This window comes from Bufo bufo, chromosome 9 (genome assembly GCF_905171765.1).
Source record: "Bufo bufo chromosome 9, aBufBuf1.1, whole genome shotgun sequence".
In the NCBI taxonomy this organism is placed as follows: domain Eukaryota; kingdom Metazoa; phylum Chordata; class Amphibia; order Anura; family Bufonidae; genus Bufo; species Bufo bufo.
In genome coordinates this window covers 219,048,995-219,074,215 of record NC_053397.1, presented here as the reverse complement: position 1 = coordinate 219,074,215, position 25,221 = coordinate 219,048,995, and the positions used below count along the sequence as shown (strand labels likewise).

Sequence of the window (25,221 nt, the reverse complement as noted above, 5' to 3'; positions counted from 1 at the left end):
CATGAATCAGAATTTTTATTAATTATCTTAAAGATGTAGTGAGGCTATTCCCCCCCCCCCCCCCCCCCCCCTCAAAAAAAATAAAATAAAAATCCAGTCCTGACTATCAGTTAAGCAGCTCTATCCCCCCTCTCAAAGCGGGAAATCTCAGCAAAATCTTAATCAGCAGCGGACAATGACATCTACTGTATAGACCCTGAAGCAGAGGACACCGGGTGAGAACAAGTCACCACTAGACATAGTTGGTAACTCTTGTGATCAGAGGGTCTCGTCTTCGGTCGAGTCTTCTCAGTGTCTTTATGCTTCTTGTTGCTGCTGCTCCTCTCAGGTCCCCCCAGAGCTCATGGACCCTCACTGAGTGAGCATGCTCTGTGACAAATGTGCAGGGAGAGGGAGGTGGCGCGGTCACTGTCCTCTACCGTCAATGGTGTGCTCCTGAGCTTTATAATGGAGGCGCCACCTTTTATTGTTACCCTGCCCTGTGATGACCTAGACAATGGCTCGGTCTGCCCTCCCGGGGTACACAGCACAAGCTGAAAAGTCTCAGGAGATGTCGGTCAGCCATGAGGAGTACATAACTATCTTGTCATTTTGATGTATTTGGTGTAATTTGCATTATTTTTACCATCTTGTAAAGCAATGTTTTCAGATGTCCATGTACTCACCGTGCCCTTTAGCCAAGACACACATGAGCGTTCAATGTGAGAAACTCGCAGCGTGCGTCAGTGTGAGGTCCCCTGCACAGCCTTATGTCCGTGTAAGGCTACATTCACACGAACGTATTTTTTTTCTGTGTCCGTTGCGATTGTTTTGTGGATAGAAGGCAAAAAATGCGGACACCACACTTTGTGCTGTCCGTATCTGTATGTCCGTTCCGTAGCCCTGCAAAAAAACATGTCCTATTCTTGTCTGTTTTGCGGACAAGGATAGGCATTGTTACAATGAATCCACAAAAAAAAAAAAAACGGAAGCCATACGTTGTTTTTTTTTTTGCTGATCCACAATTTGTGGACCGCAAAACACATACGGTTGTGTGAATGTAATTCTGTAGATTCCAGGACTCTCAGGATCACGATCCTGTCAGAGGAGCGGAGGTCAGAACAGGAACTCTCATTGACGCACGCTGCAAGTTTCTCGCATTGAACTCGCTCGTGTGCGTCTGGCCTTAAATTTTGGTAAAAATTTGCAGCCAGAGAGAAGACAAAGGGCAAGTTATAGTTTATTGCTTGACTTGACATAAAAATATATAACAATAATTATCGGTAGAATAATATGCGGCAAGACGAAAGACCTTACAGAAAAATACAAGAACGAGGATACAAAAGATAAGTGCATTGATTACCTCGGCATTAAAGAGTTAAACTATGGAAGCTGCTTAATATAATCAGACGTCATCATCCCCCTACTGCAGGTTACAGGTACAGTGTATATACATTGCGGCTGTGCGGAGAGCGCTGAGCTGTTCTAACTCTACTCACTCCTATTGTTCTGTAATCTCTTAAAGAGACGGTAAGGACTATAGGGGCCTATGGGGGGAGCTCTGACCTGTCTGCCCCTGGAATATAATGGTATTTGGCACTTTAGCACATACATCTGGCATTTGTAGGTCCAGGCTGCACCGGGGCCATACTTTGGTCTACAAATATGACATTAAAGGGATTCTCTGCTGTGTACTGTCTCTTTTTATTAATAGGGTCCATAATGATCAGCCGATCACAGGGTGTCCTGCTGCTGAAAACACTCATGATGAGCTGTGTTCTGTAGGGGAACCTGCAGCACCCCTACAGGAGAAGTGAAGTATTACATACTTCCTATTCCATGGGCTGGCAGTGTAACGTCGGGTCCTCCAGAGTGAGAGCGCTGATGAGCATCCTGAATAGAGGAATCCAATCTACTACATTCTCTAAAAGTGGTGTATTAATGGGTTTTCTACACCAAACATCCCCTTTAATATAGATGAGTACATTCACATCTGACAGAACCTGAATTAGAAATATATATAAATATATTTCTATGATTGCTGATTTGCTATGTGCTCTTAAGGCCATGTACTCCTTTGGAGCATTCATTTTTTATTGCATTGTGCTCATTTTGAGCTAAAATCATTTTTTCAATTGGTCTTTATTAAAACATTTTGAACCACTGTTTTTGTGCAGCCTTGAGTTTATCTAGTAGCAGGATCTGAATTTACTCTGTTTGGTCAGGCAGCTCAGCTGAGGGCTCCTCATCTCTGACCTTATGAACACTCATCATAGTTCAGTTCTTGTCTTACTGATAAGAATGTGGCCTAGCTGTTTATGACCTTTTAGTAATAGATAAGGGTTATTAGATGACTGCACCAAGTGAAAAAGTACCATTCACACAGCTAGACAGTTAACCCTTTGTGACAGAAAAGCTCAATTTTTTTTTTAATAAAGGCCAATTGAAAAAAATATTTTCTGTCCAAAATGAATAAAATGCAATAAAAAAAATGCCCTTGAAGGTAGACATAGCCTTTAAAGGGTTTCTGTCACCCCGCAAAACTCATTTTTTTTTTTTGGATAGTTAGATTCCTCCTAGTGCGATATAGCAGAATATAATAGTCTTACTTACTTTCATGCGGCCGATTCTTTATAAAACGAACTTTTATAATATGTAAATGAGGGCTCTACCAGCAAGTAGGGCGTCTACTTGCTGGTAGCTGCTGCAGAAATCCGCCCCCTCGCCGTGTTGATTGACAGGGCCAGCCGGGATCTCCTCCTCCGGCCGGCCCTGTCAGTAATTCAAAAATCGCGCGCCTCGCGTCATTCGGCGCAGGCGCTCTGAGATGAGGAGGCTCGTATCCTCAGCACTCCCTCAGTGCGCCTGCGCCAATGACGTCTTCTCTTTCGGTGATGTCATCGGTGCAGGCGCACTGAGGGAGTGCTGAGGATACGAGCCTCCTCATCTCAGAGCGCCTGCGCCGAATGACGCGAGGCGCGCGATTTTTGAATTCCTGACAGGGCCGGCCGGAGGAGGAGATCCCGGCTGGCCCTGTCAATCAACACGGCGAGGGGGCGGATTTCTGCAGCAGCTACCAGCAAGTAGACGCCCTACTTGCTGGTAGAGCCCTCATTTACATATTATAAAAGTTCGTTTTAAAAAGAATCGGCGCAATGAAAGTAAGTAAGAGCATTATATTCTGCTATATCGCACTAGGAGGAATCTAACTATCCAAAAAAAAAAAAAAGAGTTTTGCAGGGTGACAGAAACCCTTTAAAGTATATCTCTACACAATTACCCTTATCCCATTTATATATAGAATTAATCTACATACCGGTATAATGTTGCTGTGTATATTATATAACGTATCCTGTACTGATCCTGAGTTACATCCTGTATTATACTCCAGAGCTGCACTCACTATTCTGCTGCTGCAGTCACTGTGTACATACTTTACATTACTGATTGGGAGTTACATCCTGTATTATACACAGTGACTGCACCAGCAGAATAGTGAGTGCAGCTCTGGAGTATAATACAGGATGTAACTCAGTACAGGATAAGTAATGTATGTACACAGTGACTTTTCATGTGGACTTATTCTATGTAATCTGTAAATTGATGGACATGCCCTTTAAGGAGGAGAGCTCACTCATCTGTAAATGCCACAATTGCTGAAATCTTAATCTTGCTTTTAACATTAAATTGAGTTCATTATAAGGATGCCGCTGCTCTCCATTTAGGAGTCTATTTCTGTCTTGGCTGAGAGGAGAACGTCTTGTAATCAGCTAAAATAAGACTGGCAGCATTTGTAACCGCGATGATCACCGGATGTGTTTGGCAGGATCAGCGCAATCTGTGCATTCGCCAGGGAATTGGAATAAAACATTGTAATCCCCGCTGCGGTGAATAGCGCTGTGGCCCACATGTAAGTGCCCTTAATTATATCCCTGGTAGATAAATACCTAAAAATTTTAATACTGTGTAAAATTGCTAATGAGCAATAAACTCAGGTGTGAATACACTCTAAAGATACTTAAAGGCGATGTCCATTATAAGATAAACAAGGCTTATATCTTCTAGAAAGAGCCTGTGTCGTGTTTTTAGAAATTTTAAATTGGGTTCCGATGAGTCTATAAGGGGCGTGACTATCCCTGACAGAGTCTATAAGGGGCGTGACTATCCCTGACAGAGTCTATAAGGGGCGTGACTGCACTGACCAGTCACATGTTCATGTGACCGGCCAATCCGCTATCAGGACAAGAGCGGTTCACAGTGTGTGTCCAGATAAGGTTTTGTGCTCTTTTTTTTTTTTAGTCTAGCTCCAGAATAAATCTGATATGGAACTACAAGTCCCAGCAGCAATAACAACCTTCTTGTATGTCTATCCCCTCAAACCTTCTCCATATGGCATTGAAGGGGTTTCCTATTACTTAAATACTGATGCACAGGACAGGTTATCCATGTCAGAACAGTGGGGGGTCTGACCCTTTGTACCCCAGCTGTTGGCAGGGGCCACGGCTGCTGCTTCTTCCTTGGTCTGTCATGTCACGCCTATTGGTCAAATGGCCTTCCTGCAGCTCTGTCCCATGCAATACCAAGCACAGCCACTGTACAATGGACGGCGCTGTTTGGTAGACTATAAAAGAGACCGCAGGGCTCATTAGAGCGCCAAGGCCCCTTCAAGAGGCTGATTGGCGGCGGTGCCGGGAGTCAGACCCCCAGCGATTTTAATTCCCGGAAAACTGCGCAAGTCATGGCATCTTAAGGAATTCTGTGCTTACATTTTTGTGCTTCTTATTCCTAAAGTTGTAAACACATTTTATGCATTTTAATTTTTTTGTGCTTCTGTTTCTTAAAGGGGTACGCACATTTTATGCATTTACTAAATATATCCAGATTCTTATGCCATAAATAAATGCATGATAAGTGCAGGTCTGTGTAGTGGAAGAATGCAGTATGCGACAGCCGGGATTTGGAGATTCTCCCTGTAGGTGAGGGTCCCAGCAGTGGCACTTATGGCATACCCACAGGACTTAAGGTAGGAATACCCCTTTAAAGAGGGGAAAAAAACAAACCCTGATTGACTCTGCTGTTTGGCCCCTGCAGCTCTGCCCGGTCAGGACCCTGTATCCTTCGCTAGTCTGATGTGCTATAATATAAAAATAGTATACAGTATATATTATGTACATGGCAGCCATTCCTGCTCTCAGTGACTGTGTCCCATAATTACAAACAGTGACATCATCCAGTGCTATGACATCATCATGTCTTCTCTTAAAGGTCCCCAAGTGAGAGCACCAACATAAAAAGGGGTCATTTTGCAGACAGTTTCTTATGCACATTACACCATATCCCCCTACTCAAAAAAACATGGCCAAAGGTATATTAAATTTGGCGCAAAAGATTGGTGCAAATACATCTAAAACCATTATGGAGGGGTAAGATGAAGACCCTTGTTATAGCGGTGGCAGATCTATCAGAGGAATCTCTCAGTAAAGCCTCATGCAGACGTCCGTGGAACACGGTCCGTGAGATAACAGGAGCGCACTGCGTCATTGGTCGCTATGACGCCGCGCGCTCCTGCAATGCCAGTCCGGTATCTCATGGATGCTTATTTGGCAAAAAATAACCAAAAAGGGTAACAAAACAATTGTTGCATTTGCTACGTTTTGCCTACAGGCTTTTTTTTTTTGCAAATTGGGCCCCAATGCAAAAGTTCATATGCCAAAAAGACAGCCTGTGAAAAAAAGTAGGCCAGAACTTACAAAAATTTGCCACCCCCCAAAAAGCAAAAAATGTGATTATTTTTTTTTTAAATAATAAATGTGCCCCTGCTATAAGGATACCATTATTCCTGTAGAAGTCAAGCCCGGCGTGCGAGACCCCTGGCAGCGGAAAGCAGGCCATATACACATATTTGGAATAGTTGAGTGTAGAGATGGATGATATCCGCTGTGACCGCTCAGAAGAATGAGTCTTTTGTCCTCCATACTTGTTTACAATGAGCCTCCTTCTCCCGTGTCAGTGGAGGGGCAGGGACGGCGGTGCTCTGTGTGGGCTTGTAGAAGTTCTGCAATCTCACTGTGGGCGGAATCCAGCACAATAGACAAAGCCGAGTTACCAGCCTGTTCCAAAAAGACAACAAAAAAAAAACAAAAAAACACAAGATCAAGGTTAGTTATAAAAGACCTGAAAGGTATGTCATGAAGAGGTTGTAAACGAGGCCTCGCCACAAAGTCTGAACGCCCAGGTGCAAAGATAGGTTGGCATGATCTGCGAGATGCAGCAGAGCTGAGATTGTAATTAAGTTCAGACTTGGTTCTTTGCTGCAGGTACATGATCAATAATGGTCCCACCAATCTGAAGAATGTGATTCCTGAGACTATGGAGTGACGAGTTCTAGTCACACACGTGCGCTGCTGCTCCGTGCAGCTCTATGGTACTGCCGAAGATCGCTGATTAAAGCTCTCACTAACTTATGGTCAAATCCACATAAAACAAATGAAGAAACTTTGCAAAAAGTCTTCATCAAGCAAAAAAAAAAACTGCCGCTTTGTGTCTACAGCTCCTATGCAGAACTATGTGTTGGCAAACTTTCCATGGTAACGGACTACAAACTCTTAGGCCTCATGCACACGACCGTTGTTTGGGTCCGCATCAGAGACGCCGTTTTGGCGGCTTCAATGCGGACCCATTCACTTCAATGGGGCCGCAAAAGATCCGGACAGCAGTCCCTGTGCTGTCCGCTCCGTTCCGCGGCCCCGCGAAAAAAATATATAACATGTCCTATTCTTGTCCGCGCTTTGCGGACAAGAATAGGCATTATATTGACGGCCGCTCATTCCGTTCTGCAAATTGCGGAAGGCACACAGGCAGCTTCTGTTTTTTGCGAATCCGCGGACCGCAAAAAACGGCACGGTCGTGTGCATGAGGCCTAATCCTGCAGTCATATTCCATTCCAATGTCCCCCACTTCTGGTGGGTGAAGCAGAGTAAGGCCTCATGCACACGACCGTGGTTTTGGTCCACATCCGATACACATTTTTTGCAAATCAGATGCGGACCCATTCATTTCAAGATGCAGACAGCGCACCGTGTGCTATCCGGACGTCTGTTCTGTGGTCCCGCGAAAAAAATTGAACGTGTCATATTCTTGTCCATTTTGCAGACAAGAATAGGCAGTTCTTACAGAGGGCAGGGCGTATCGTTCTGCAAAATGCTGAACGCACACGGCCGGTATCCGTATTTTGTGGATATGCAATTTGCGGACTGCAAAAACAGCTATTGCCGTGTGTATGAGGCCTTAGGCTAATGTGCGCTTCAGCTTCTGAGGGAGCTGTAATGGTGGCCATATTGGTTGACACCCAGCTTTTCCTCAAGGGTACTTTCACATTAGCGGCAGGGGAGTCAATGGGGACAGAGCAGCAGTCCGGGGGCGCACGTGAACTAGCGGCAGGACGGATACTACAGGCTGTTCACCCGCCGGAATCCTCTGCCGCTAGTGTGAAACTCGCCTAAGCAGATATAAGTAAAACATGGCTGAACAGAAATCTGTAAGAACGGCAATGTGAAACAAGAGATCAAAAATCGGATGGATAGACTATGGCTTGATCCTAGAAACATTTTGAAATAATTTATTTACCCCGAAAATTTGACGTTACAAATTAGAACAGAAGAAGGTTACATGCACACAAACGTATTTTTGTTTCCGTGTCCGTTCCGTTTATTTTGCGGACCCATTCATTCAAATGGATCTGCATAAAATGCGGACAGCACACCGTGTGCTCCGTTCCGTAGCCCCGCATAAAAAATGTAACCTGTCCTATTCTTGTCCATTTTGCGGACAAGGATAGGCATTGTTACAATGGATCCGCAAAAAAAACGGATGACATACAGACGTCATCTGTTTTTTTTTTTTTTTTTTTTTTGCGGATCCGCAATTTGCGGACCGCAAAACACATACGGTCGTGTGCATGTAGCCGAAGTTGTAGAAAGATGAGAGGATCCGTCCGGATGATGTTTACTTTGGCTGTGGAGTATCTGCAGCTTCTGCCAGGCTGATGCCAGCGGACACATGCCGGCCATACCAGGCTTATCTCAGATTTATATGCCAGGGAGGTGATGGAGGCATGTGTACAGATAGAGATCTGCGGGCGCAGCTCTACATCATGTGATAAGCCGCACAGTATACACATCCCAGAGCGGCCGTGCACGGTGGGAGTTGTGGTATGTGAAATAATCTGGAATTCCATCCTTTGCTCAGTTTTGGCCGACTCTTGTCAAATATGATAAAGTTCAGAGCTAAGGCTGAGACCGTGCGGATGGCGGGGGGGGACTGGCTGGCTGGCCCAGGATGGGTGGTCTTCTGTACATTACAGAGGCCTGAACTGAAGGGGGATCAGACACCTAAGTCATAACTATTAGGCCGCATTCATACAACCGTGTGACGGCCGTGTCCATTTTGCAGATCCATGGCACCAGCCGTATGCAGGCCCACTGACTTCAAGGGGTCCGCAATCCGGCCACACATGTCCTACTTTCAACTGGTGTGGGGGGGCAGACGTGGAAGAAAACAGAGGGCTTCAGGGTCCGTGCTGCAAAAGATAGGACATGTCCTATCTTTGGCTGCATCTTGCAGATCTATTTAAATCTATGGGTCTGCACTGTGATGGGGGGAGCAAACGTCTGGTGTCCGTGGTTTGCAGATCTGCGGTAGTGTAGTGTGAATGCAGCCTTTTCGCCATATAAACAGAAGACACAAGGCTCTGACAGATCTGTTACATGATGGACACCAATGGTCTGTTGGGGTCCATGTAGTTCAAAGCAGGTAAGTATCCCCTAAATAGCTAAGTACAGCAATCTTAGCTTAAGGCCTCATGCATACGGCCGTTCCGTGCATTAGGGACTGCAAATTGTGGTCCCCAATGCACGGGCAACATTCGTGTGGGGGGCAGGACGGATCGAGACCCATTCAACTTGAATGGGTCCGTGATCCGTCCACACCGTAAAAAAATAGAACATGTTCAAGTGAATGGGTCCGCGTTTGTGATGCAGGGAGCACATGGCCGGTGCCACAATACTTTGCATTGTATTTATTTAGAGCTTAAAATCATTTTTTTAAATAGGTCTTTATTAAAGATATGGAGCCGTTTTCTCTGTATATGGAGGAGATGCTCTCATAGCAGGATCTTGGTTTTCTCTCTCTTCCGTCAGGCAGCTCACCTGAAGGGCTCCTCGTTTCTGACATTATAAACACTCATTATAGCTCAGTTCTTATCTTACATTAGAGATAAAGGTTATTAGACGACGCGCAAAGTGAAAGTACCATTCACAGAGCTCGACAAACAGTTAACCCTTTGTGACGAAACGACTAAATATTTTTAATAAAGACCAATAGAAATAAAGATTTTTAGCCAAAAATGAGTAAAATGCAATTATAAAAAAACACCTCAGAAGGTGCACATAGCCTCTAAATCTCTGTGAATAATCTGCAGCAGTACAAACCAGCTGCAGACAGTACAGGTCACTCAATTACTACTGATAAGACTACTCCTACAACTAATATTACACAGACTACTACCACTACTACAAATAGTACAACTATTACTACAAATACTACTTATAAGGCCTCCTACACACGTGTGCGCCCCGTGGCCGCAATGCAGGAACACCGACGGTGGGGCAGCCGCAGCGGAACGCAGACCCATTCACTTTAATGGACATGTTCTATCTTTTTGTGGAACGGAAATACAGGACGAAACCCCACAGAAGCACTCCGTAGGGTTCCGTTCCGCACCATTCCGCATCTCTGGACCCATTGAAGTAAATGGGTCCGCATCCGTGATGCCGAATGCACACGGAACAGTGCCCGTGTAATGTGGTCCGCAATACGGCAAAGGGACACCTAGAGCCCCCCAATTTGACTGACCCTGGTGATGCTTGCCTCTACCTCTATGATTTCCACTGTGTGTGTAATTTGGGGCAGTGCCGTGCGCCTCCGCGGACAGGAGACCATGCGGCTCATTGTTACCTTATCCGTCAGCTCCACGTCACAGTCTGGATGAGATATGAGGAGCTTCACAATATCCAGGTTTCCCACTTGGCAGGCGATTATCAGAGCGGTTTCTCCATCCTCGGCAGCCAGGTTAACATCTGCCCCGCAGTCCAGCAGGACCTTTACCATGTCCGAGCGCCCGTGGCTGACCCCGAGCATCAGTGCCGTCTGTCCTCCCTGTAACATCCCCCCCAAAAAAAGGAAAAAAGAATTAAAAAACCCTCATATTTCCAAAAGCCTCTTCCGGTTTCATGCACACGTCGAGGACTATCAGGCTGTATAAGGAAACGTTCTGCTGCTTTGTTACTTTGTGTTTTCATTTCTCCCTGTTCTGTAGTGGACACATTGTTTACACCTAAAGGTGTCCTGTCATGGGTGCAGACCTCGTGTCAGTGTGTCAGAGCGCTCTCTTGTCACCAGCTCTGCACTTAGCTGGAAATGCTCAGGACGAGCCTCTTAATATCAACAAGAATGCTTCCATTTCTGGCAGCAAGCAGAGATCTTGAAATTGTATCTTTTGCAACCCCAATTGAAATGAATGGGTCCATCTTGAAATGCAATTTTAATACAAAGTATATTAGAACGTCACTATAGTAGAGACATTTAGTGGGGGGAGGGGAGAACTCTTCCATGGGTAAGACTTTTTCGGTGACATCATCGTGAATACATTGACATGAAGCGGTGGTGGACACAATGCTCCAGTGTCTGAACTTTCCATCCGATCTGTGTAGTTACTGTCACTATTCATATCACAGCTGGACGGACAGAAGGAAAGTTCTGGTCCAGATTCACACTTGTCTGATGATGTCACAGTCTTAGGCCGTGAACGCCAGCGCTCTGTATCCTGTATATATGATGGCTTTTGGTCGGACAAAAACACTACATGCAGGATTTTTTGCCTAGCCGAAAGCTGACCTCTGTGTCGGAAAGTGTCCGGATCCCACTATAGTGAATGCTGATCCTGCGGTGCACGGTGGTATCCGGCTACGCCAGATACAGTGACCTCCGGCAGCGCAGATGTGAACGCGGCCTTACTGACACGGTCTTGCAGCCTCTTTATGCGCAAATAAGGCTACTTTCACACTAGCGTTTTTCTTTTCCGGCGCTGAGTTCCGTCCTAGGGGCTCAATACCGGAAAAGAACTGATCAGTTTTATCCTAATGCATTCTGAATGGAGAGCAATCCGTTCAGGATGCATCAGGATGTCTTCAGTTCAGTCACTGAACGGCGTTTTGGACGTAGGAAATACCGCAGCATGCTGCGGTATTCTCTCCGTCCAAAATTCCGGATCAGTTGCCGGAATGCCGGATCCGGCATTCATTTACATTGAAATGTATTAGTGCCGGATCCGTCCTTCCGGTCTGCGCATGCGCAGACCGGTAAAAATGTAAAAAAAAAAATAGAAACGGATTTGTCCTTGCAATGCATTTGTGAGACGGATCCGCATCCGAGTCCGTCTACAAATGGTATCCGTTTGCATGCAGATTGCCCGATCCGGCAGGCAGTTCCGGCGACTCGGCCGCAAGTGTGAAAGTAACCTAAGGCTGCAACACACAGGAGAGCTGCTGGATGAGCTCGTCCCATCAGCTCCACCGCACGGGTTTTACAGGTGAAACACATTTATTGGAGATGTTTCACCTGTAATAACGTACAGCACGAGAGCGCAGCAATTCACAGTAAAAGTCAATGCATTTTTTTTTTTTACCGTAATTATGTTAATTTCAATAGGGAGGGAAATCCTCTGGCAGCTACAAAGGATGCGGCATATTAAAACTGCCACCGGGAAGGAGTCGGCAAACTATACATTGAGGATTGTGTTACCTCCTTTCAATAGGAGTCAAGTTTTCTGCACCGGAATACCCCTTTAATTAAGATGTCTGTGAAGGTTCTCATTTATCCAGGTCATGGTAAATCTGTAAGGAATAAATCAAGGCAACTGGACTTACTGTAGATTTCAATAAATCTACAGTAAGTCCAGTTGCCTTGATTTATTCCTTTAATTAGGAGTTGTCAGCGCTGGCAGAGGTACAGAGAGGTACAGAGGCAGCATGCTTGGGGGACACAGAGGAATCTCCTCTGCCATCGCCAGACGCCATTCCTGCTGCCTTTGTCACCTACAAGCCGGTGCCGCATGTAAAGTGTGGTGCCAATCACACGCATTCATGTGCCAAAGGATAGTACAGAGGCTGTCCTGCCAATAAATCAGCTAGGGGCGCCCAAGTCACCCTTTTATGCATGCCCGCTGCCACTCCATTCATTCTCTATGAGACTGATGGGGATAGACGAGTGCGGCTCTCGGCCTCCTTAAGGCTGCACAGATCTGAGCCGCCTGCGCTCCAGGTTCAGTCTGTTAGGAAATATTCACACACAGTAGATTTGTTGTCGACATTTCTGCCACTGTCCCATAAATTCCTCTAAAACTCTTGGCGAACAGAAGTCAGGCAGATGTTTACTGAGACTTACATGGAATCCGGCGTGGTTTTCGTAATCTGTTTCCATTTAAAGGGGTTGTCCAGGATTAGAAAAACATGGCGGCTTTCTACCGGAACCATCTGTCGCTGTGTGTGTGTGTGTGGTATTGCAGCCTAACCTCATTCACTTTACTGGAGCTGAGCTCCAATACCAGACTCGACCTGAGGGCAGGAATGGCGCTGTTTCTGGAAGCAGCCGTATTTATTCCAAACCCTGGACAATCCTTTGTTTTTTTAAATCCGATCATTTTTATTAAGATTTTTAAAAGACAGAAATAGAAAAGAAACCTGACTCCCGGTGGACTATCCCTTTAAAAGGATGTTCCTTTGGACTATATTGGGGCTGATTTGCCAAAAGAAAGGAACTCTTCATAGTACCCCTCAACGTACCTTTATGGGCCACTGGTAGGACCCCCAACCAGGGAAGACATCTGTTTACTGTATTTATGGGTCTTCTGCCCCAGTCGCTCGCTTTGGACAATGTTTTAAGGTGGTTATAGGATATATAGCAAAGAAGTCCCAGCGGGCGCTTGATCTTTAATTCATGTATCCTTTATTTCATCTATGTAACAATGTAACAATGGACGCGTTTCGGCCCGTCCAGCCTTCGTCAGCTCAGCCGGAACGCGTCCAATGTTACAGAGATGAAATAAAGGATACATGAATTAAAGATCAAGCGCCCGCTGGGACTTCTTTGCTACATTGTGGATTTCTTCCTTCCCGTATGGGCGTCCCACAAGGTTGAAAGTGCTGACCGCTCTTGACTACGAGTTATAGGACATATGGCTGGTGGGACCCCCAGCCATCAGCTGTAATCTAGTCAGGAGACACAGCAGCAAGTGCTCATTTTCTCTACAGCGCCACCACATGGTGATAATATGGTGACATATACACCAAATACACTAATAAGATACATAAAAATACGTTTTCTAAGCTGGACATCAATGTGACGACTGATTACCTGAGAGGCAGAGAGATTCACATTTCCCAGCGTGAGGAGATCCTTCACCACCTCCATGTCTTCATCCGTCTCGGCTGATGCCAGGGGGGTGAGCATCACTGGGGTGTACCCCGCTTTATTCTGATGGTCCACATCACAGACGCCTAATGTAAAGAGACGGAAAGTGCCTTTTATGCTGACGGCAGCTATCAGTGTTGAGACAAGCGAGCTTTGGTTGCTTGCGCTGAATACGTTTTCCGAAGTTTTGAACGAAGTGACTTCGGATGAAGCATCTGAAGCAACGCGCCGCTCAACGCTAGCAGCTATATATTCTGTCAATGTAGCATCTTCATAACAAAACTTTACCAGTTACATTTTTACGGTTGTTACTTTGAAACCATCAACAAGCAGGTTCGCTGCTGTTGACAGATCTTAGTATCAATATATAAACGAGGGGGGGCAGATCATTAACTCGAATATTCAGAGATCCCGTCTATGAGTTAATAAGTATCATTTTTTCTGTTCCTTTATTTATAAGGATGGCGTCCCTTTAATGAGTAGGGGGATAGTCTGGTGTTAATGAGCCAACAGAGACACAACCTGTATACAGCAGGACATATGTAAGGATAACACAACCTGTATACGGCAGGACATATGTAAGGATAACACAACCTGTATACGGCAGGACATATGTAAGGATAACACAACCTGTATACGGCAGGACATATGTAAGGATAACACAACCTGTATACGGCAGGACATATGTAAGGATAACACAACCTGTATACGGCAGGACATATGTAAGGATAACACAACCTGTATACGGCAGGACATATGTAAGGATAACACAACCTGTATACGGCAGGACATATGTAAGGATAACACAACCTGTATACGGCAGGACATATGTAAGGATAACACAACCTGTAAACAGCAGCTTGCTGATGGTTTCCACTTGGCAAAAGAAGATCTTCATGCCACGCACAGATCAAATGGCTTCATCTTATTTAACCAATTAATGTGCAGCCTCATGCGAGAAGAAAACTATCCAGACGATAAAGGGTCTCTGGACGGACAGAATCACATGGGTAATTGATTGGCTGCCGAGTGGAGACCGCAGTCACTTGGATGCACAATGAATGCTTAATTTACAGACACTTTTCGAGCCAAATGTGATAAGATCCAGCTGTACAGACATCATGAGGTCTGACGGGGCTGAATCCTGAGGCTGGAGCAGGTTCTGTGTAATACAAAGGCAGAAACACCGCCTGCGCCGCTTGTAATCAGAGATGGGCGAGTTTCAGATTTTGAAATTCGTTCACGCTTTGTTTGGTGGTAAAAGCAGAATTGCCTTTAGAGGCAGTCCGTTATAATAGAAGTCTATGGGCTGCAAAACGGATCCGTCCTGTTTCCGTTATGCAGGGGAGTCCTATACCGATACTAACCCCTTCACTGTCCTAGACCACCAGGAATCTACACATTAGCAAACTCATTGTCCTAGACCACCAGGTATACAGACATTAACCCTCTGATTGTCCTAGACCACCAGGCATACTGACATTAACCCTCTGATTGTCCTAGACCACCAGGAATCTACACATTAGCAAACTCATTGTCCTAGACCACCAGGTATACAGACATTAACCCTCTGATTGTCCTAGACCACCAGGTATACTGACATTAACCCTCTGATTGTCCTAGACCACCAGGTATACTGACATTAACCCTCTGATTGTCCTAGACCACCAGGAATCTACACATTAGCAAACTCATTGTCCTAGACCACCAGGTATACTGACATTAACCCTCTGATTGTCCTAGACCACCAGGTATACAGACATTAACCCTCTGATTGTCCTAGACCACCAGGTATACTGACATTAACCCTCTGATTGTCCTAGACCACCAGGAATCTACACATTAGCAAACTCATTGTCCTAGACCACCAGGTATACAGACATTAACCCTCTGATTGTCCTAGACCACCAGGTATACAGACATTAACCCTATGATTGTCCTAGACCACCAGGTATACTGACATTAACCCTCTGATTGTCCTAGACCACCAGGTATACAGACATTAACCCTCTGATTGTCCTAGACCACCAGGTATACAGACATTAACCCTCTGATTGTCCTAGACCACCAGGTATACAGACATTAACCCTCTGATTGTCCTAGACCACCAGGTATACAGACATTAACCCTCTGGGGATTATAGAATAAACCCCCTCAGTGCTTTGGTACCACCAGGGATCCATACATTAACCCCCTTCGCTGCTCCACACCAACATGTACACTGACATTAACCCCTTCCCTGCCCTAGACTACCAGGTAACATTAATCCTTCCACTGATCCAGACCTCTAGATTTTCTATTAGCCCCTTCATTGCTCAAGACCACAGTGGATACTAGAATTAACCCTTTCATTGCTCAAGACCACAGTGGATACTAGAATTAACCCTTTCATTGCTCAAGACCACAGTGGATACTAGAATTAACCCTTTCATTGCTCAAGACCACAGTGGATACTAGAATTAACCCTTTCATTGCTCAAGACCACAGTGGATACTAGAATTAACCCTTTCATAGAACAACAGCTATACTTTACACCGACCTCTTCCCTGCCCTAAACCACCAAGCACCCTGACAGTGACACCTTCACGGCCCTAGAGTTAGACCACCAGGGATTCTGCCCTAAACTACCAGGGATACAGAGGCTGAGAGGGAACATTACTAACAATGCTGCTAAACGTATGGGCTGACTTGGGCGATTTGGGTAAATGCTTGATCTCCAGTACCTGTAAGACGCTGTAAAGGGCCATCTATATCTGGGGATTGAAGCCTTCACTTAAATGCCAGAACATTGTATAGCGCCAGGTGGGCAATGTTCTCCAGCGTCTGAAGAATGAGTCTCAGCCGCTGCTGGAGATATATAGCGGTGTGGAGCAGAGCTGTCAATCACAGGAGCAGAGCCTGATATCAGGCAGCAGTATCACAGGAGAAGGCCTCAGCAGATGACAGATCTTCTCCCTCCGCTCCAACCTCCAGCTCTCCCAAGTGACCAGGCTAATAGGTTTTCCAGGTCGCTCCTCAGATACAGCGCTCGTGTCACGATTACTAATGAGATGATTTAAGGGCAGTAAGAGAATCATTATCCCCAAGGTAAGAAGTTTCCAGCCTGCTCCCTTTTCGATCAATAACACAGGGGGGAGAGCTAAAGTCCTGGCTGCAAAGTTGGTCCTTGATACCTGATCTCCGGCAGACGCCAGTCTGGAGGGTCCTGCAACCAGCAGACGTTCCGTCACTTGTAAAATTGCAGCAAAATCAAGCACCGGAGCTAAATACCTTAATGGATGCGGTTTGATTACAGATGCCCTTTGAACTGCTCAAGAGTAAAAGTGGAAACGACTTTTTGTAAATGACTTGAAGCCGCATTTCTCAGCCCTCTTGCACACGAACGTTGCGGATCCGTTCTGTGCATTGGGGACTGCGATTTGCGGTCCCCAATGCATGGGCAATGTCCATGCGGCAGCCGGGACGGATCGAGACCCATTCAACTTGAATAGGTCCGTGATCCGTCCGCACTGCAAAAAATTGAACAAGTTCAATTTTTATGCGCTGCGGAGGCACCCAATACGTGCTTCCGTTACGCATCTCCGTGATTGCGGAGTGCACATGGGCCGGTGCCCGTGTATGGCGGACCCGCCGTATACGGGCTACAATACGGCCACGGGCACACAACGTTCATGTGCAAGAGGCCTAAATGAAACATCAGGAAGCTTAGAAGCCTATATCTACACTGACGGGCCCTAGTGCAAGGCTGCGTCTTTACATCTGCATCGGGGGCTCCTATGGGAGTCGCAGTCACAGATTTTGTAGGAATAGTGATGCAAGCATCAACACAGCCCAAGATGTACAGTAGTGCCCCATCTCCAGATAGTGCCCACTAATCACTACCACCCCATGTAGCAGGTTCTCCTCCTACCGCTCCTTTATATAGTCTACTCACTTCACATATTAATCTCAAGCAAAGAGCAGTTTTGTTCCCCTTTCCCCCAGTAGTCACAGCAGCGCTTTCCCTCCACTTCTCCAGTAGCCACAAGAATGCCTTCCCATTCCTGCAGTAGTCACAGCAGTACCTCCTCCTTTCCCACAATAGTAACTACAGGCCCCCATAAGCTAGAGCAGTGTTTCCCAACCAGTGTGCCTCCAGCTGTTGCAAAACTACAACTCCCAGCATGCCCGGAGAGCCTTTGGCTGTGCAGGCATGCTGGGAGTTGTAGTTTTGCAACAGCTGGAGGCACACTGGTTGGGAAACACTGACAGAGCACGGTCTCCTTTCCACAGTAGTCATAGCAGAATTATAAGGCTTATGTAAACCCTGCCCAGAAGTGGTCAATCAGTGGAAAGGTTGGGGAGGGTCCTAAATGTCCCAAACCTATCAATATCAAATATTAGTAGGTATGACAGTGCATGACACAAAGAGTCTCCCTTTGAGAATATGCCACATGTTTGTGCATCGTTGGATTAGAAAGCTTTCTGGGGATTGTAGTTCTTTGGAGTCACAATTTTCCAAAGTTGTTATCCAGGAGAATCAAATAATGATACAATGTAACGAAGTGAAACGTTCCTCACCCGTGTTAAGCAGGAGCTTAACGATTCTGAAGTTGGAGTGGGAGACGCTGTAATGCAGGGCCGTATTCCCATTCTCGTCAGCGATATTCACGACTGCCTGCAATAGCTGTGGGCTAATCGATCGGAATTCCTCCAGATAGACTGCAACCAGATCCGGGGACGACGTCTTCTGGCTGGAGACTCGGAACCACTCTTGGCAGACGGTGTATAATGTTTGTCTCTACAACAGCAGAAAAGTCATGATTAGTTACCGGCTCTGGCCAAAGCGTGATGACTATCTCCAAACAATCCAGAGAAGTAACCACGAGATGATTCCAGATAAATCAGACATTTATTGGAAACCTCTCTCTCCGGAGCCAATTCAGTTGTGTACACTGAAACAAATCCCTGCGAGGCTCAGATATAAGAGCGACGTGATGAGCTCACAACAGAAACTTGGATTTGATTTTAGGCCGGATTTCCAAGAGATAGTTAAAGGGAAACGCTGACGAATCATTTCTGGAACTTAATCGCTTACTAATCAGTGTTCTGCATATTCAAGGATCAGCCGTAACATAAAAACCACTTTGTGCCAGGAAAGCAGCTTGGACACCACAAGACCTCTGAAGGTATCCAGTATTTTTCAGCAATTCGTTGACTACCCAAAGCTCTTCCATGGGACTGGATGATACCGTCTCTTGCGTATACTCCCAGGCACATCAATGAGCCTAGGGCAGTCATGACGATGTCACCACATTGGGTAGGCATTAACCACTGCATACCAGGACCACCCCACAGGACTGTCCACTTTGGAGATGCTCTGACCCAGCTGTCTAGTCATCAGAATTCGGCCCTTACTCATCGCTTCAAGAGCTGTTCACCTGCTGCCTAATATATCCCCCCCCCCTCCCCGACAGGCGCCACTGCCACAAGATAGTCAATGTTATTCACGTCGCCTGGTTTAATGCTATGGCTGATTGGTGTATTTGGTCAAACATGTCCAGTAGGTGACCACATTTAGTTGGCACAAATCCAAGATCTTCATGTCTGTTCCTTTAAAGAAATGACAGTTTTGGGAAAACAGATCTAAAGTGGAGTGGACTCAGTGGCTTAAAGGGGAAATGCACCCTACATGGAATTTTGGCATTGATTGAAGTCAAAAGATCACATTGGTGGTGTCCAAAGTTCTTCAGGAGAGGTTTCAATCAAAGAGGTCCACTCTAATCAATATCTGAGACTTCTCTCGTGCTTCGTCTCTCTTAGAATCCCCTCTCTCATTCCTTCCCACATTGAAACCATAAAATGCATCACTGAAAATTAACCTCTTCCAGAAAGAAAAAACCTGGTCTAAAGAGCCCCCCCCCTCCCCCCCCTCTGAGATTTTAACACTGTGAATACCTGACATGTCTACAGATCCGTTCTCCTTTCCCTGTTCTCTTCCATCTACTCCCTATTCCTTACAGATCACACATTGGTATGGGCGGGGTTCCTACCTATCTTTTGAAGTACCAAACATTTGGGCCTAGTGGATTCCATTAAGAAGATCTCATATATATCACATCTCTAACGATAATTTTTGATCAAATTTCCCCTTTAAGGAGCGGTTCCATTAGGGCAGTGGTCCTGATCACGAGATCTTCACAGGCGTTCTGCTGCCGTGTCAGCAGATTTGCAACCAGACAAACAGACAAAGCCTGGACAAGAAGTAAATATTCGAGACTGAGGGACTCTCCGCTCAGGCCGGTTTAATGATACTGTACTGTGATCACACAGGAGCGACTGAGAAAACTGACCTGACGACAAGAAAAAAACTACCGCAATTCAGTATTTTCTATGATTTGCACAGAAAAGTTATTACACTGCGCTATCCCCCTCTGTGTTAATTAAATAGTCTCTTAGGAGATGATTGCACTTCTGTCTCGGTAAAGTGTAATGAGGACCTCAGCACAAAAGATTATTTATAGACAGCGTCTCTGGTAATCATATGAAGTCAGAAGAAGTGCTGGATAATTAGATCTTAATTCTCCAAAATTCCCCCAAATCCATATTCATCCTTAGCCGACTGTATTATAGTAGTTATATTCTTGTACATAGGATGCTGTATTATAGTAGTTATATTCTTGTATATAGGAGCAGTATTATAGTAGTTATATTCTTGTACATAGGAGCAGTATTATAGTAGTTATATCCTTGTACATAGGAGGCAGTATTATAGTAGTTATATTCTTGTACATAGGAGCAGTATTATAGCAGTTATATTCTTGTACATAGGAGCAGTATTATAGCAGTTATATTCTTGTACATAGGAGCAGTATTATAGTAGTTATATTCTTGTACATAGGAGCAGTATTATAGTAGTTATATTCTTGTACATAGGGGTAGTATTATAGTAGTTATATTCTTGTACATAGGAGGCAGTATTATAGTAGTTATATTCTTGTATATAGGAGCAGTATTATAGTAGTTATATTCTTGTACATAGGAGCAGTATTATAGTAGTTATATTCTTGTACACAGGAGCAGTATTATAGTAGTTATATTCTTGTATATAGGAGCAGTATTATAGTAGTTATATTCTTGTACATAGGAGGCAGTATTATAGTAGTTATATTCTTGTACATAGGAGCAGTATTATAGTAGTTATATTCTTGTACATAGGAGCAGTATTATAGTATTTATATTCTTGAACATAGGAGCAGTATTATAGTAGTTATATTCTTGTACATAGGAGCAGTATTATAGTAGTTATATTCTTGTACATAGGAGCAGTATTATAGTAGTTATATTCTTGTACATAGGGGTAGTATTATAGTAGTTATATTCTTGTACATTGGAGCAGTATTATAGTAGTTATATTCTTGTACATAGGAGCAGTATTATAGTAGTTATATTCTTGTACATAGGAGCAGTATTATAGTAGTTATATTCTTGTACATAGGGGTAGTATTATAGTAGTTATATTCTTGTACATAGGAGGCAGTATTATAGTAGTTATATTCTTGTACATAGGAGCAGTATTATAGTAGTTATATTCTTGTACATAGGAGCAGTATTATAGTAGTTATATTCTTGTACATAGGAGCAGTATTATAGTAGTTATATTCTTGTACATAGGAGCAGTATTATAGTAGTTATATTCTTGTACATAGGGGTAGTATTATAGTAGTTATATTCTTGTACATTGGAGCAGTATTATAGTAGTTATATTCTTGTACATAGGAGTAGTATTATAGTAGTTATATTCTTGTACATAGGAGCAGTATTATAGTAGTTATATTCTTGTACATAGGGGCAGTATTATAGTAGTTATATTCTTGTACATAGGAGCAGTATTATAGTAGTTATATTCTTGTACATAGGAGCAGTATTATAGTAGTTATATTCTTGTACATAGGAGGCAGTATTATAGTAGTTATATTCTTGTACCTAGGAGGCAGTATTATAGTAGTTATATTCTTGTACATAGGAGGCAGTATTATAGTAGTTATATTCCTGTACATAGGAGGCAGTATTATAGTAGTTATATTCTTGTACCTAGGAGGCAGTATTATAGTAGTTATATTCTTGTACATAGGAGGCAGTATTATAGTAGTTATATTCTTGTACATACAGCAGTATTATAGTAGTTATATTCTTGTACATTGGAGCAGTATTATAGTAGTTATATTCTTGTACATAGGAGCAGTATTATAGTAGTTATATTCTTGTACATAGGAGGCAGTATTATAGTAGTTATATTCTTGTACATAGGAGGCAGTATTATAGTAGTTATATTCTTGTACATAGGGGCAGTATTATAGTAGTTATATTCTTGTACATAGGAGGCAGTATTATAGTAGTTATATTCTTGTACATAGGAGGCAGTATTATAGTAGTTATATTCTTGTACATAGAAGGCAGTATTATAGTAGTTATATTCTTGTACATAGGAGGCAGTATTATAGTAGTTATATTCTTGTACATAGGAGGCAGTATTATAGTAGTTATATTCTTGTACATAGGAGGCAGTATTATAGTAGTTATATTCTTGTACATAGGAGGCAGTATTATAGTAGTTATATTCTTGTACATAGGAGCAGTATTATAGTAGTTATATTCTTGTATATAAGAGCAGTATTATAGTAGTTATATTCTTGTACATAGGAGGCAGTATTATAGTAGTTATATTCTTGTACATAGGAGCAGTATTATAGTAGTTATATTCTTGTACATAGGAGCAGTATTATAGTAGTTATATTCTTGTACATAGGAGCAGTATTATAGTAGTTATATTCCTGTACATAGGAGCAGTATTATAGTAGTTATATTCTTGTACATAGGAGCAGTATTATAGTAGTTATATTCTTGTACATAGGAGCAGTATTATAGTAGTTATATTCTTGTACATAGGAGCAGTATTATAGTAGTTATATTCTTGTACATAGGAGGCAGTATTATAGTAGTTTTATTCTTGTACATAGGAGCGGTATTATAGTAGTTATATTCTTGTACATAGAAGCAGTGTTATAGTAGTTATATTCTTGTACATAGGAGTCAGTATTATAGTAGTTATATTCTTGTATATAAGAGCAGTATTATAGTAGTTTTATTCTTGTACATAGGAGCGGTATTATAGTAGTTATATTCTTGTACATAGGAGCAGAATTATAGTAGTTATATTTTTGTACATAGGAGGCAGTATTATAGTAGTTATATTCTTGTATATAGGAGGCAGTATTATAGTAGTTATATTCTTGTACATAGGAGGCAGTATTTTAGCAGTTATATTCTTGTACATAGGAGGCAGTATTATAGTAGTTATATTCTTGTACATAGGAGCAGTATTATAGTAGTTATATTCTTGTATATAAGAGCAGTATTATAGTAGTTTTATTCTTGTACATAGGAGCAGTATTATAGTAGTTATATTCTTGTACACAGGAGCAGTATTATAGTAGTTATATTCTTATACATAAGAGCAGTATTTTAGCAGTTATATTCTTGCACATAGGAGCAGTATTATATTAGTTATATTCTTGTACATAGGAGGCAGTATTATAGTAGTTATATTCTTGTACACAGGAGCAGTATTATAGTAGTTATATTCTTATACATAAGAGCAGTATTTTAGCAGTTATATTCTTGTACATAGGAGCAGTATTATAGTAGTTATATTCCTGTACATAGGAGGCAGTATTATAGTAGTTATATTCTTGTACATAGGAGCAGTATTATAGTAGTTATATTCTTGTACATAGGAGGCAGTATTATAGTAGTTATATTCCTGTACATAGGGGCAGTATTATAGTAGTTATATCCTTGTACATAGGAGCAGTATTATAGTAGTTATATTCTTGTACATAGGAGCAGTATTATAGTAGTTATATTCTTGTACATAGGAGCAGTATTATAGTAGTTATATTCTTGTACATAGGAGCAGTATTATAGTAGTTATATTCTTGTACATAGGAGCAGTATTATAGTAGTTATATTCTTGTACATAGGGGTAGTATTATAGTAGTTATATTCTTGTACATTGGAGCAGTATTATAGTAGTTATATTCTTGTACATAGGAGTAGTATTATAGTAGTTATATTCTTGTACATAGGAGCAGTATTATAGTAGTTATATTCTTGTACATAGGAGCAGTATTATAGTAGTTATATTCTTGTACATAGGGGCAGTATTATAGTAGTTATATTCTTGTACATAGGAGCAGTATTATAGTAGTTATATTCTTGTACATAGGAGCAGTATTATAGTAGTTATATTCTTGTACATAGGAGGCAGTATTATAGTAGTTATATTCTTGTACCTAGGAGGCAGTATTATAGTAGTTATATTCTTGTACATAGGAGGCAGTATTATAGTAGTTATATTCCTGTACATAGGAGGCAGTATTATAGTAGTTATATTCTTGTACCTAGGAGGCAGTATTATAGTAGTTATATTCTTGTACATAGGAGGCAGTATTATAGTAGTTATATTCTTGTACATACAGCAGTATTATAGTAGTTATATTCTTGTACATTGGAGCAGTATTATAGTAGTTATATTCTTGTACATAGGAGCAGTATTATAGTAGTTATATTCTTGTACATAGGAGGCAGTATTATAGTAGTTATATTCTTGTACATAGGGGCAGTATTATAGTAGTTATATTCTTGTACATAGGAGGCAGTATTATAGTAGTTATATTCTTGTACATAGGAGGCAGTATTATAGTAGTTATATTCTTGTACATAGAAGGCAGTATTATAGTAGTTATATTCTTGTACATAGGAGGCAGTATTATAGTAGTTATATTCTTGTACATAGGAGGCAGTATTATAGTAGTTATATTCTTGTACATAGGAGGCAGTATTATAGTAGTTATATTCTTGTACATAGGAGGCAGTATTATAGTAGTTATATTCTTGTACATAGGAGCAGTATTATAGTAGTTATATTCTTGTATATAAGAGCAGTATTATAGTAGTTATATTCTTGTACATAGGAGGCAGTATTATAGTAGTTATATTCTTGTACATAGGAGCAGTATTATAGTAGTTATATTCTTGTACATAGGAGCAGTATTATAGTAGTTATATTCTTGTACATAGGAGCAGTATTATAGTAGTTATATTCCTGTACATAGGAGCAGTATTATAGTAGTTATATTCTTGTACATAGGAGCAGTATTATAGTAGTTATATTCTTGTACATAGGAGCAGTATTATAGTAGTTATATTCTTGTACATAGGAGCAGTATTATAGTAGTTATATTCTTGTACATAGGAGGCAGTATTATAGTAGTTTTATTCTTGTACATAGGAGCGGTATTATAGTAGTTATATTCTTGTACATAGAAGCAGTGTTATAGTAGTTATATTCTTGTACATAGGAGTCAGTATTATAGTAGTTATATTCTTGTATATAAGAGCAGTATTATAGTAGTTTTATTCTTGTACATAGGAGCGGTATTATAGTAGTTATATTCTTGTACATAGGAGCAGAATTATAGTAGTTATATTTTTGTACATAGGAGGCAGTATTATAGTAGTTATATTCTTGTATATAGGAGGCAGTATTATAGTAGTTATATTCTTGTACATAGGAGGCAGTATTTTAGCAGTTATATTCTTGTACATAGGAGGCAGTATTATAGTAGTTATATTCTTGTACATAGGAGCAGTATTATAGTAGTTATATTCTTG

At 42.4% G+C, this 25,221-nt stretch overlaps 1 protein-coding gene across 5 annotated transcripts in view; it reads right to left on the bottom strand.

Moving 5' to 3' along the window:
* Positions 1 to 5,568: 5,568 nt before the first annotated feature.
* Positions 5,569 to 25,221, bottom strand: part of KANK4 (KN motif and ankyrin repeat domains 4) — a 95,435-nt gene continuing 75,782 nt past the window's right edge. For all 5 annotated transcript variants that reach the window (XM_040408098.1, XM_040408096.1, XM_040408097.1 and 2 more), the window contains 4 exons: positions 18,067 to 18,286; positions 13,450 to 13,592; positions 9,994 to 10,194; positions 5,569 to 6,089 (listed from right to left, as the gene is read on the bottom strand). In XM_040408098.1, the coding sequence (XP_040264032.1) occupies positions 5,961 to 6,089; positions 9,994 to 10,194; positions 13,450 to 13,592; positions 18,067 to 18,286 (693 nt within the window). In that variant the 3' untranslated portion in view covers positions 5,569 to 5,960. The remainder of the gene's footprint in view (positions 6,090 to 9,993; positions 10,195 to 13,449; positions 13,593 to 18,066; positions 18,287 to 25,221) is intronic.